This window comes from Dunckerocampus dactyliophorus, chromosome 9, assembly GCF_027744805.1.
Source record: "Dunckerocampus dactyliophorus isolate RoL2022-P2 chromosome 9, RoL_Ddac_1.1, whole genome shotgun sequence".
Lineage (NCBI taxonomy): Eukaryota > Metazoa > Chordata > Actinopteri > Syngnathiformes > Syngnathidae > Dunckerocampus > Dunckerocampus dactyliophorus.
This window is the reverse complement of record NC_072827.1, coordinates 22297389-22311646: the sequence shown is the minus strand read 5'-3', so window position 1 is coordinate 22311646 and position 14258 is coordinate 22297389. Positions and strand designations below refer to the sequence as shown.

General features: G+C 46.8%; 1 protein-coding gene across 2 annotated transcripts in view; it reads right to left on the bottom strand.

Annotated features, from left to right (window-relative positions):
• Window positions 1-14258, bottom strand: part of bcor (BCL6 corepressor) — a 52540-nt gene that overhangs the window by 25338 nt on the left and 12944 nt on the right. Inside the window, exons 2-7 of one of the 2 annotated variants that reach the window (XM_054786649.1) lie at window positions 12245-12326; window positions 9090-12164; window positions 6721-6777; window positions 6019-6181; window positions 2107-2376; window positions 579-818 (exon numbers count right to left, since the gene is read on the bottom strand). In XM_054786649.1, the coding sequence (XP_054642624.1) occupies window positions 579-818; window positions 2107-2376; window positions 6019-6181; window positions 6721-6777; window positions 9090-12164; window positions 12245-12247 (3808 nt within the window). In that variant the 5' untranslated portion in view covers window positions 12248-12326. The remainder of the gene's footprint in view (window positions 1-578; window positions 819-2106; window positions 2377-6018; window positions 6182-6720; window positions 6778-9089; window positions 12165-12244; window positions 12327-14258) is intronic. The other variant, XM_054786648.1, reaches the window with a different exon arrangement.

Sequence of the window (14258 nt, the reverse complement as noted above, 5' to 3'; positions counted from 1 at the left end):
CTCCCTCCTGCTCTTTTATTTTCCTCCTCGCCTGCTCGTCCCTGCGCTTCAGTCTGGGCACACGAAGAAGGGAGCGCATGGTTTTAATAAGTCAGGGCCCCCCCTCCCTTCGACACACACGTGCACACTCGCTTGCCTTTCCCTGCGACCGGTCTTCAGGGGAGTGGGGAAAAAAAATGATCACACATTAGTCACACTACACCTGCCCACGCATATCTCCACCAGCCACTTTTCCTCGTGCGCGCTTTCATCGCTCTCACGGAGCATGCTGCTATAAAAAAAAAAAGAAAAGAAAATCACAAGGGGGGCCGGCATTTTTTATTTTTTTTAGGCTTTTATCCCTCAGGTCCTGTCTCTGATTTCTGCAGCCTTTCCCCCTTTGGCAGAAGGAAGTATCCTCTACCTCATTTCCTCCACCCGCTCCCAAAAAAGGCTCCTGGGAAATCCCCCTAAAGACAGACGGCTCAACAAGAAAGCGAAAGCCAAAGATAGCTTTCCGTTACCCTGGCTGAACTCGAAGCGACACACACACGAACACACACAAAGCGTGACGCGGTGGTGCTTGCTGGCTCACTCACCGTTGAGCAGCCACTTCCTGTTGACGTCGGCTCTCTGCTCCGCTGCACGCTCGTCACGCTGGGCCGGCCCGAGCTGCCGTGGCTGGGGCCAGGGGAGCTCCTGCTTGATGAAGGGGAGGTCAGGTGAGGCGGCGCCACCTTGGGTGGGCTTGCTGAGGCGCAGACCCTTGAGCTCGATGCAGACTTTGAGTTTCCGGACTTCGTCGTCCTCTTCATCAGGACTAGTCTGCTCATGCTCATCTACAGACAATAAACAATGTTTCATGTCAAAGTTCGGAAACATTTGACCCACCACTGTCCCCTTAATGCTATGTTCACACGTGCCATGTTTGGTGTGTTTGCTCTGCCAGTGCGATCATCCGAACTTTGGTGTGCACCAAAGAAGCAAACCGAGAACACTTGAGAGACAGGTCTCAGTGCCGCTTGGAAGAGAACTGTGTTGCAGCCTGGTTCACTTGAGCTCAAATGTGAAACTACATGAACCCAAGACACGAGCCAGTGTTAAAATGACTGCCAAAATCATGCAGAAATGACAAACTATGCAAGAAAATGCCTTGGAAGTGCTGTCCCTCTGCTCTGCTCTCTCTCTCTGTATGTGTGACAACAGTGCTCTTTAAAAGTGTTTTTTAGAAGCTTTTTGTCAAACCTAAGCTGGTAAAAAATAAAATATAAAAATAACCAAAGTAATAAACCCAGCTGGCATTTTGGTTTGGAATGTTGTGATTTCACAAAAGCTGCCCAAGTCTTTGTTTTGCACATGTTCTTTATGGCGCATCCTTTGCTTCCATGACAAAATACGAGCGAACGTTAAGCGAACTGCACCAAAGTGCGCACCAAGTATCTTTTTCTTCTATTTTTGGTCCAGAGCAGAGTACTGAACTACAAGTGTAAATACAGCCTAAAAGACATAGTCCAACTCTTACCAATGGAGACACGCAAAAAAAGGACAAGTCAAAGAAAAATGGGACAATAAAAGCCAAAATATTCACACGGGACGAGTGTTTGACTTTTTGCCGAGGGAGAGCAAGTGTGGTACTGGGAAAGAAAAATAAAAAGAAGGAGACCCAAACAGATGAGTGGAGATGAAAAGAGAAGAAAAGAGCAGCTTTGAAAAAAACGGGATGGGGGGTTAGGATAAGCGCCGCAGAGGAATGGTGTTGAAAGGAGGGAGAGAGGGAGGGGGAGGGAGAGCGAGAGCGAGAGAGAGCGAGCGAGAGCGAGAGGGAAAAAGAGCGAGAGAGAGAGAGAGAACAGCCGTCCTCTCTTCCTCGCTCTGCCTCAAAGACGGGATTAAACACTCGGCAACGCTGGCTATCGCACAGAGAGAACGGCGGGACGGGGGTAGACAGAGGGTGGGCGGCGAGGCGAGGCAAGGGAAGGGAAGGCAAGAGGAGGGGAGCGTGGGGGACTTCTTTCCGATTCATGTCAGTTTTACGACAGAATTGATTTTTAAGAGTCATTTAAAAAAAAGCATGGGGAGATTTGAAGAAAAATGAGCACGACGACGTGGGTGGCACACCAGACTCACCGGCAGACATCCTGGCTCTTTTCAGAGGGTGGGACACCCTCTCTCCATCCTCCTGCTCAGAGTCCTGCTCCACCTCGGGGACGTGCATACGCTTCCTGCTGAAGTCATGACAGAATGCTTCGTCCTCGGTGGACTCCCTCGTTGCCACTGCCAAGGTGGGGGGGCCTACTTCAGAGTTGTGGCAAGCGCCTTCGTTGAACCCTGCAAGGCTCTGAGCAATGCACCTCTGGAGGACTGGGACTCGGTTGTTGGGGTACGCAGGCCGAACACCTGAGCATGGACAGCAAATGGAAAGACGGAGGATTTGTCAGCGAAGGCAAATTAGAGGTCCCATACTGTGGACTTTTTAGAGCATGATAATGAGCACCAAAGTCTGTCATGTCGCTCAATTGTTTACGTTGAGAGACGAGACTCTCAAACACTCACTTTTGAAGTTGCAGCTTTTCATGACATCATTAAAGAACACATCCTTCCTCATGGACATGATACCGCCTATGACCCAGCCCTAGTCAGATGAGCCCGCCCCGTGTATATGCCTACCACTTCACAGCTTTAGGACAAATTTGTGTTAAAAAAAATAAAAAATTAAATAAGGCAGGCTTCGTGACACATCTTAAAATAAAGCCCCAAGTTCTGTCAGCTACAGACATGAGAGCTGTAAGTTTGATCATTTTGTTTTTCTTCAGTGAATAGGCTAACCTAGCATGATGTTGCTGTTAAAATGTAAGTGTAATGTTAGTGTTGTAGCTCACATAGCTAAGCTAGTGGCGTTAATGTTTGTTACGTTGTATGCGCATCTATTATGTTGGACAAGTACAGTTCAGTGTGTATGTAAAACGTGAACAAAGTGCACAACTGTGTTTTTGGAAAGACACTCCATCAGAGAACAGCGTGGACAAACAGAGCTTGTTAGCATTCAAGCTACAAACACGCAAAACGAGGGACACTCCGATCAGGGTACAATGCTGCCGATTCCGATACCAATCATCTATGAGTGAAATCGGCCGAACATATATCACCGGTGAAACTTAAGGACGATGAGGTGCCTTCTTTAAGGAGACTTTGGATGTGAGAGTACATTGGTGGAGCCCTAGCAGGACTTCCAGGCAGCACACACATGTGCCCTCCAAGTGAGAGAGCAGTTGGCGAACCGGGTGTCTTCCAAAGGCTGGTTATCTTGTACAATGAATTACCTTATTTTTTGGGTTATTTGCTTCGCCTTCTGACTGTCACTCACATACGAGTGAGTGTTGTCCAGTGTTTTGGCTGTGTTAGCTGCCGTTTGACTAACGATCACACAGTGAGCTTCGAAAACTCACCACACTCAGTCAAGTGCTCAAATGCCGGATTAAATGAAAGCTTTTTAACGTGCTAGCCGCGCAAGGTTTTGTGGCATGTGTTGGCAGGTAAGTTCCACACGGCAGACATGATTGTTTTTGCTCTGGCACGGCTGTGTAGTGTGAAGGAAAGTGGGAGGAGGACGCTACTCAAGACACCACACTGCATGCAGTGATTGCCACACACTGTAATAGTACGAGCCACAGGTGATTGGCTTTTGTGATCAGCATTGAAAGACATTCATTGGCATATGCCGATCATGTGATTTTTCTGCGTTAATTGGCCGATCGGTGGCTGATCGATCGGAGCATCCCTACACAAAACGATGTGTTCTAAAACCTGAACTATGCTCCAGCGCCACAGAACCAGGGTAAGGGACGACGGCTGGCTTTGCACGTTCACCTCCAAAAAATAACATTGCGTCAATCGTGATGTGGACCGCAGAGCTGTGATTGGTCGGCTTTTCTTTCCCTCTTGAGGAGGCACCAAAAAGTCCACCATAACAAAAGAAATAATGGAGCAAGTCGAGGAGCATCTCAGCGAAAAGGTTTGTAAATATGAACGCCTTTAAAATGCGTAACTCCTATAAATACATAAGTTTTATGTGGATGCCGCTTCAGTCGCTATTGTTTACTGCTACACCTCGGCAAAGGGAAAAGAGAGTTGTGGAAGGTCACAAAACACTGCCCCCATTGTTTTGGTGGAGAATTGCTCTCACCCGTGGCCAAAGAGCTATAAAGGGATAAAGACGCTGTCACATGGGCTGGCGTAGTGACTTAGTAGAATAATAGTAGAATATAGTAGAATAATAGAATAGTAGAATAATTCAGCCTTTAGTCGGGCTTACTAAAAGCACTTTTAGACTGTCTAAATTCCATCATCAAGGTAATATTTTGGGCAACACGCTTCCAATACACTATTGTGGGACCTCCGAGACGAGAAAACCAGCATAATATGGCACCTTTAAACGACGGAAGATGAAAGAAAGCGAAGAAACAACGGGTGGCGCCGGCATCGTCAGCGGGAAGACGCTAGTTAAGAAGCAGGCAGCTTTTATTCCGCTTTAAAGACGGGCAGTAAAACTTTGATGGGCTAAAGACTTTTTAATCTGATGCAAGCCGAGCCAGCGGCTTGATGGTTTGCTGCTGACACTTCCTCCTGCGAAGACAACATCCTGTGTGCTTTCGCCGCTACCTCCCTCCCCCTTCTTCCACCGCCCTGTCCTCTGCCCTCCCCCACGGCATGACCGCACCACGCCCTTCTCACATAGAGCGTGACTCTGTCACCCCCCCGCTCCCAGATTCCCTCTCCATGCCATAATTAGGCTCACACGTCAGCCGCGTCCTCGCTCCAACACACAGCTGGGCTCCTCGCCAAGCTAACTAACCCCCCCATGCCTTCCCTCTGTTGCGGCTCCCCCCCGGTTTCACTCTCCTCACCCTTCCTCATCTCCCTGTGCAGATAAGCACAAAAGGCTTCTTGAAAATACCCCCCCCCCCCCCCCCCCCCCCCCAATACACCTCCTCAGCACACTTCCAAGCTTGTGCAAGAGCGTCTGCACCGAGAGTCTTTTTTTAGAGTAACCCGGTCTCCCTCACCACATCATTTGCTGCAAGTGCACACCAGCACACTTATTGTTTATATATGTGTGTCCCTCCGTGAGTCTTCATTTAGAGCATGCTTTTCCTTCCATATTTATCAATCCTTGACGCTAACATTTCATTTTGGAATACAGTGGGCCTCACACTCTCGACTCAGCATTCATGGCCCTGCAAATTTGCATATTTTTGGTCAATTTTTTTTTAAAGTCCAAAAATAAGCATTTTTTCCCACACAGCAAACATCTCACTCACCATATTTCAGTAATAATTTGTAAATACATGATAATACAGGTAGAATGTACAGCATACATGCACTATTGTTAGAAAGCCCGCAATTATTACATGTTTATGTCTTTATGCTTCACTGACAATGTTTTGTTTACAAGCGTGGACACAAAGATTTGTTGGCCTACTGAAGCACTAGATTCAACAGTCAATCCGGCCTCAAAAATTTCAGTAAGGTGAATTACCATTCATTAGTGGTGAGTACCTATCCACTTTATACTTTAAATGTGTTTAATAAGTGTGTGAGGCATATTTAGTCCTTAAACCTGGATTGTGTAGCGAGTGAACAATGGCAATTGAGGAGAGAAGGGGAGGCTTGATTTAATCAAATAATTTTATTACAAATGTTGAGCTGAAATTGGAGGGCAAAGTCAACGTCAAGCTAACAGGAGGCGGAGAGAGAGCCATATGTCAAAAATAGACATTTTTGTGAGTGAATCAATTACTTGCGTTTTTTTTCACCATTCGCTGGTGGCCCTGGAACATACCTCTCACAAAAAGTGGGGGTTCTATTTGACATTTTTTATATTTGTCCACCAGATGCTGCTTTTTCCCTCTTCAAAGTATGCAGCAAAATTTCACTATGTTTACCGTTTTCTGCAAAGGTGTCTTGCTTCAGTTGTGTGTTTGTGTGTGTGTGTGTGTGTGTGTGTGTGTGTGTGTGTACGTGCGTGCATGTGATGCTCACCCTCACTTTCCCCCAGCCGGGTGGCGTACTGGCCGTGTTCCAGCACTCGCTCTCTGTGTTGGATGTCCGCCAGCTCTCGTCCCGCTGTCGACAGAGACACGCACACACCGCCGCCGCCCTCCTTCTCTTTCAGCTCCAACTCTGAGAACCGCATCATGGCCCGCTGTGCACACGCACACACAAACAAGAAAAAAAATGCAGAAAAATCCCATGAAAACCACCCGTTGTCTGCCTGAAGCCACACACATACACTGTCTCCTCTCTTAAAGCCTCAAAACTGACCTCTATAAAAGCAAAAAAATTGCATTAGAAAAATTTTATTTTTTATAAAATTTTAACATTTTAAAAATCAAATAAACGGCAAGAAATTAAACCGATACAAGACACAAAATAAAGAGGGCGGGAAAAAAAACAAGCATCAAGACACAGGTTAGACTACGGCAGCCGCTGTGAGTCCATGCGCGCTGGAGGGGTGGGGGCCTGGCTCCCTTTTCCTGGAATACAAACATGGCTAGGAAACATACATCTAAGCCCTGAGGCGGAAGAGGAGAAGAGGTGGAGGGGGGAAAAAAAACAAAAACAAAAAGAGGGAAGGAAGGAGGGAGTGCGAAAGAGTGGAGTGTGCAGCGATACAAGAGTATACAACACAAGGAGACAAGAGGCCATGAGAGGCAGATGTGATAAGAAATGTAAAGAACTGACCTCCCAGTTAGCTGCAGGTTGACTTATATTACTCCCCTCTCGTGATATGACTTCCATCTAAGCAATTAGAATGGGGGGTGGGCTCAATATAACTGTCCATCATTTTTCATCTCGTTTAATGTAAGATTGCTCCACTGTTTTTTTTAATACACATTCAAAAGACAGTCCCACAAAATGACACACAAACAAGTCAACAGGTTGGCAAGAAAACTATCAAATCACTTCAAACTTTTGCAGACAAGATGTGCACAGAAAGAGATGACTTTTGGTTTCCATCACATCAAATTCAATTATCAAACATCCAGAAATTGTATTTGATAGCTTTTTGCCTCTGCTGTGCATTGACAGGCATGACACAGACAAAAAAATAAAAACCCAAAACATACAGCTCAGTAGGATGCGTTCAACAACAACACAGAGACATTTGGGACACATTAACAAAAACGGCCTGTGCGCCAGTGGATAACAAAGCATGAGTTTTTTTTATGCAGGCGCATGGATGAGAATCACATGAGAACGGATACAAAAATCAGTAGCTGAAATATGTGACATGTACTGTAAATTTAAAGCGTAATTTATGTGAATGTAATTCAAAGGTGAGCGGAAAAAAGGTGGACCGGGCATGAGGGCGACTTTTAACCCTTAAGAGATTTTACATTTTAAAAGATTGACTTGTTTTAAGTTGAAAAAAATATCAATTTATGATTGATATTCTTACAGCAGTTTTTAAGTTTGTTTTAAGGGCCTCTTAAGGGTTAAGGCAAAAAGGGGCGCAGGAGAGTTATGACCAGACAGGCAGGACAGCACAACGGCTTGTTGGGGGGGGAATAGCAACTGCAATAGCAACTTCTAAGTCCAGAAAGTGCAGCTGCTAGTTCTTAAGCATGCAACTACAAGCCCCTCCGCTGCCCTCTCACCTTGGGGTTAAGCATAGCCGGAGGCAGTTTGTGAACCGGCGCTATCGCTGCGAGTCAGTGCCAAACACACGTTTCCGCCCCGGGGCGCACGCACAAGGACAAACGCGTACTGGACGCAGTGAAAATAACCTTTAACAAAAAGCGCGTGCTCACTAATCAACATACAGACATGGCAGGCCTGGTTAACCTTTGAACCGCCAACCCTGATAGGAGGGCCTCTACTGGCCTTGCACACGCTGACTAAGATGGTGGGGGAAAGCAGAGGTAGGGGAAAGGACAGTAGCATGGCAGCAACAAAAATGACTTATGTGCTGTGTTGGAAAGGCTAGTCTCATGTCGGATGTGTTCCACAGAAAATGTTGGGTATTTTGGCATGGGATTATCGGGTTTATTCAATGTGTGCGGTTTGAACTACAGTGTGAAACCTTAAAAGTCCACCAATTTAAAATTTGGTAAAGATGAAACTGTACGAAAATTTCTCTGTGACCAAAATGGTGACCAATATTAACACAATGTTTTACTTAGTCCTCATTTTAGGCACAAAAAAATCTCAATCGCCGTCAGCTGTTTGCCTTACATCATGTTTGATTAGAATGTAGTATTCTACATTGGTCACTAGGTGTCAGTAATTGTTTCGTGAGACCAGCACCAGACTTGATCACCAGAACAACAGCCTTTTATTGTCTTAAATTATCTCACAACAGGCACAATAATAATAATAATAATAATAAAATTATCCAACTACAATTCAACTCTGAACCCCCACGGTCACTTCCTGTCCACACGTCCTGAACACATTTATTGCAACATACACAAAAAAAAATTCACTTCTAAAATCGCACAAAAACGAATAGTTCATACACCTGAGCAAATCTTGCAAGACCTCAGTTCAGCAAGCAATGAAGAATGAACGACTTTTTGCTTTTTTGCAATGGATTTTAAGAACAACCTAAGAAGAAAAATAATACATACAGGAAGTTATGTGAATTAAGTATACTCCCATTCAACAATGTACGCGTCGTACTGTCAAAGATTGTCAAAGATAAGTTAGGCTATTTCATTTTTATATCTTTTTAGGAGCAGTTAATTTTTTATGAAATGTGATGCAACTAAACGTTTAACAGTACCAGTCAAAAGTTTGACGATAATTCCTCATGTTACTGAGTGGGAAGGTGCCTCTTTCAATCATCAATAAGGATTTGTGCATTACTTGGCTAACTTATTTTTACCCTTGTATGACAGTCCTTCCCAGGTTCAACTTCCATTATTCCCTATGAGAAAATCTGTTTAGAAATACAAACAAATCAGCGATCGTGGAAATTATGTTCAGCTTTAGGGGTTCCACAGTATGTTGGAAATGTGTGTGTGCGTATTACCACATGCCGCACTGTACAGTCAAACACACACACACACACACACACACACACACAAACAAGTGTTAATTGGCCATACCTGCAGAGCTCTCTGCTCGCGGCTCAGCTTGCTGGAGTCGGCATACAGTTCTGTGGTAACGCATTTAAAGCGGTCGCCAACATAGCCTGATGAGTTGGCGATTCTCTTGGCGAGGCTGGACCGACGGGAGTTTCTGGTCGAGGTCTGGCTAATCTCGTCGTCCTCGTCCTCATCGTCGCCCTCGCCTTGAGACTCCCCTAGGTCCACAACGCTGTCTTCATTTTCAGTGTCTCTACATGTACCCTCTTTTGCAGTGTAACGCGAATTAGTGAAGTGAGGACCCCTGCTGTCCCGCTGCCCTTTGTCCTTACCAGAGCTGCGCTCCCCAGATGTTCGGGCACAGCGCAAAGTGCTCTGGTCGTCATCTGCGGGGTCTGGGCTGGGGCACTGTTGCTCTGAGGAGTCATCTTGTTCTTGGCAGAGCTGTCCTGGATTATTTGCGGACGTGTTCGATGTTGCTCCAGGACAGCCTGTCTCCTGATGAACCTTTGGCTTTCCATAGGGAGTTTCCTGCTGCCTATCCGTAGGGCTGGGTCTCTGTGTGGGGCTCTGTCTAGAGAGCATTGGATAAGGATGAGAAAGATGAAATTTTGGCTCATACTCCATCCTCAACGTGTTTTGGTTACTGTGGTAACGTTCATTTTGGTCAAAAGTTGAGGATTCTGCTGAGGGTTGCTTCTGGACGGTTGGGGTAGACTCTGCATCGGTGTCCGAGTGAACAAGGTCAATGCAGTCAATCTTTTCTCGGGAAGCTACAGACTGAGAAGGTCTTTTCATTTGACTAGTGCCTTGTCCTTCTTTATCAGACTTTATTTGGCTCCCTTCTCTCATCTCCTTACCCATGTTTTTCTCTCTTTCATCAAAAGAACCCCTGGATTTTTCTTGTCCCCTTGGTTTGAAGTTGCCATCTCCCCTTTCTAAGAGCTTGTTATCGGAGTGAGGCTGCATCAGTGGGTGGGCCATCTCCTGTGAGTTATAAGCAAGGTATTCCCCTGCTGAACCAGGTGGCAAGTTGTGGTAAGGTAAAGGGGCTTTTGCTGCCAAGTGAGTTGGATAAAGGTTATTGCTGCCCAGCAACACTGGGTGAGGATAGACAGGACCTTTCCCTGCAATTGGCAGAGAATGAAGTGCCATGCTGTCAGGGATGGGGTAGTGCAGATATCGATTGGCATAGGCCAAGCTGTGGCTCAGGTAGGCGTCACTCTGAGGAAGGTACAGGGGCCCAGCGGGGTGGCCGTTCTCTAACATGGGCCTTTTGTATGTTTCAGGAGTGGACTCTCCTCTCTTAGCACTCTGGGACTTCTCCGCTCCCTCTCTGTGGTGGCCCATGACTGGTGCGTGTTCTGACTGAATAGGGCTGTGTTTGACCCAGTCAGTGTTGGGTTTGGGAGAAAGACCCCTGGAGCTGATGTGAGCGGAGTCCAAGTGTTGACTGTTGGGCTCACTTATCCTTGGACAGGATGAGCTACGCTGCTGCGGGAGCACCCTTTCTAGACTCTTGTGTTTGATGACTGAGGGTGAGGAGCCTTTGGCTTGTGAAGGTCCCAAATCTGCATTGGGCCTGGGAGATGGTGATAAGCCTGGGGTGTGCTGTGTTTGGGAGGGAGACCGACTGGGTATCACCCAGGAGGAGTGTAAAGTGCTGATCATCTCTGGTCTCTCTGAGGCCTTTGAAGAAGTGCTGTTTAACACAGAGTGAGGGTGGGAGGAGGGAGAGAGGGATAGGTTCTCTTTTAGGAGCTCTCCATTTGGGGGGAGTCCGTAACGTGTACCAGGAGCTATAGTGTCCATCTTAATGGGGAAACCATTAGGAGGCAGCCCAAACTCAAGCATTCTTCCAGACAAATCCAATGGCTTCTCTGCTGATTCTTTGGTTGCTTGGGGTGGGTGAGCGGTCCTGTCAAAGTTGGACTTTGAGGGTGACCTGCTGGGTCTCCTTTCAGCACTGGGCACCCCGTCTCTTGGTCTGGGTGGGGCAGGGGAGGGCTGCTCTGAGGCCATGCTGCTGACAGATAATAGATGAGATATAGGCTGTGTGGCAGAAGGTGAGGCAGATATTGAAGCTGAAGAGGAGGGCAGCTGGCCTATCCTTGCAACTGGCCTTTGTAAATCCAGTGAATTGTCAATGAGCGGTTGGGAGAGGCGAGAAGATGCATGAGGTGAGGAGTCAGTCGGCAGACTATTATTATTATTCCCACCACTGGTAGCACCCGTGCTTGTATTACTGCTGTTATTGCTAGTTCCACTCCGAGAAGGAGGTCTACTTGGCCGACTGCTCCTGTTTGGCGATCGCTCCCTGTCTATAGTAGGCGGATGATGCTGAGGATGAGGGGAAGGTTGGTGAAGCTGCTGCACAAATGGAGGAGCAACACCGAGCGCTTTGTCCTGGCAATGCACCAGCGATGTGGGGGCCACCGTGACAGGTGGGATCCTCATTGGGGGCGCCACCAGGGGAGAGGAGATAGTAGGAGGAGGGTAAGGAGGCATATAGTAGATCCTCTCGGCAGCAGAGGTGACTGCAGCAGGGTTCACATTTCCACCCTGGGGCGCACAGAGAGAAGGGTATGCCAGATGCTGGGGAAGGTAAGGGTTGGGCTGGCTGAGCAATGAAGCCTTATACATGTTCAGAGCCGCATATTTGGATGAGTCCATGAAGGGATACATGCTGGCTTCCGGGTAGGGGTTAAGCCAGGGCAGACGGAGGTAGCTTCCACCAGCAGATGCCAAGCTCATTTCAGCGGCTTTTTCCCCTGGTGCCACCCGTCGTTCCAAGCTTAAACCCTCCGCTCCGGGAATCAGCACCGGCTTGTGGAGATTATGCGGGATGCCCTTGTATAGGCCCAGGTATCCATTCGTGGGTTTACGACTGTCCAGAGGGCTGTCGGGCTTGTAGACAAGCTCTGGTAGACCATCCCGGCTGTAACCGAGTGGTAGGACAGGCGCCTCTCGACTCTTCTCCGTCTGAAGCGTTCTGATCCCTGGATACACAACGCCACCGTGGAGGCGAAGTCCATCGTGTATCAGTGTGCCTCGATCCAACCCCAGGGGTGCCAGGGGTGTCAACCTTGCATCCACCTGCACAGTGAGCAAATAAGATGTACTACTTGTTTTTTTTTTTAAACTGACAATTTGAAAGCGTCAGCACAGAGACTTACCATGTCTGTGATGTGGTTCCCTCGTCTTAGTTCCAGATTGGTTTGTGTCTCAGCATCGACATCACGAACAGATGTAGTAGCCCTGTGGAGCAGAGCAAGTATTTAGCACCAATAATCTTGGCTTGGGCACAACAACCCTTCATAACAGCATCTCTGTCGTTGCCAAACTTCCCAGGTTCTAGAAACATATCCGCTTGTGGATTTCCTACAGTCAAAGTACTGTTCGACTTAGATCAGCAGTGCATAAAATCAGAAGAGATATACATTTGGGTGCTGCAACGTCATACCAGCCTTTCCTTTTTCTGAGACAAGCTCGCCGCAGTTGAAAGCAATGCGTGAGCTAAGCTTCACTTCCATCAGTCAGGAACACAACACCACACACGTCCACCCACCCCCTCCTTCTCCCCCTGCGCTGGCCCCCATTCTGACCACCCCCGTGGGCTAGACGCACATTGTGGAGCTGTCACTATTCAGTCACATTCGCCCCACACTGGGTTTTCGATGGCCTCTTTGACCTACGCTCTGGGCTGCCTCAACCCCTGCCGAGCGAGGCCAGATTATACATCAAAGACCGTATCGACGGGGGACCATTTACTGCCCGTCAATACGGTAACGTGGAATCGGCCACCGTGCACGTCTGCAAAAAGCAGAACTCTGTGCAAAATCCAAAGCAAACAAGAGATATTTGTTGTAGAAAAGGAAAACCTTAAAACCCTTAAATGTATATATTAAAAAAAGGTTCAGAATGGTGCAAGGGATTTGATTGTGTGTGAAATGCCTTTTAATCTGTTATTAATTGGTCTGTTAAGATCATCATTTGAAATTATTAATTTGAAGGAACATTTGAATTGGTCTTTAACAATAAATCTGTGCGTTGGCAACCTCCAGCTGATTGTCCATATACACTCCTGATCAAAATTTTAAGAGCAGTTGAAAAATTCCAAGAATTTACATTTTGCACTGTTGGATCTTAAGGAGGTTCTAAGTAGAGCTTCAAAATACAAAAAGAAGAACTCAGAATGAGACAAAAAAATTGTGATCAAATTGTGATGCAAACAACCAGTAAACTGAAATAGGCTGTTCATCAGCTGATCAAAAGTCAAAGAGACCACAGCCTTTAAATGACAAAAATGTGGATTCAGTGTCATTTTCTGTAAAGTATTGATGGCAAAGGCAAAAAAGCTTTTTCTTCTTGAACATGGTCAGATTGTTGAGCTGCATAAGCAAAGCCTCGTGCAGTGTGCCATTGCTGCTGAGGCTGGACCCAGTAAAACAGTCATTATAAAATGCTTAAAAGATCCTGAAGGTTATGGAACAAAAAAGTCGAGTGGTAGACCCAGAGACAATCCTCGGGCCAAATGAAGGTTGTTACTCGTGCCAAGTGCAATCACCATTAGACGGCATCAGCGAGAGAAGGGTTTTAAGAACAAAAAACATTTAAAGGCCTAGTCTCTTTCACCGCCACAAAACTGCCCTTTTGGAATTTGCAGGAGAGCATCAAACATGGGACATTGAAAGGTGGAAGAAAGTTTTATTGTCTGATTAGAAAAAAAATACAACCATGACAGTCCTGATGGCTTCTAACGTTACTGGCATGACAAGGAGATCCCACCTGAAATGTTTTCCCACACGGAACAGTGGAGGGGGCGTCATCATAATATGGGGTGCTTTTCCCTTCAATGGAACAATGGAGCTTCAGCTTGTGCAGGAGCATCAAACGGCAGCTGGCTAAGTGGAGATGTTGCAGGGGGCATCCCTAATGACTGAAGGCCCTCGTCTGTGTGGTAACAGCACTTTTTCAACCAGTCCACATGTGCTTTGTGGATTTGAAGAAGGCATTTGACCGTGTTGGGGTATTTAGGCGGTTTACTCCATTGTATGACCGGTGTCAGAGCTTGGTGAGCATTGCCGGCAATTAGTCAGACTTGTTTGCTGTGATGGTTGGACTTGGCCACGGCTGCCCTTTGTCACCGATTCTGTTCATTACTTTTATGGACAGAATTTCTAGACACAC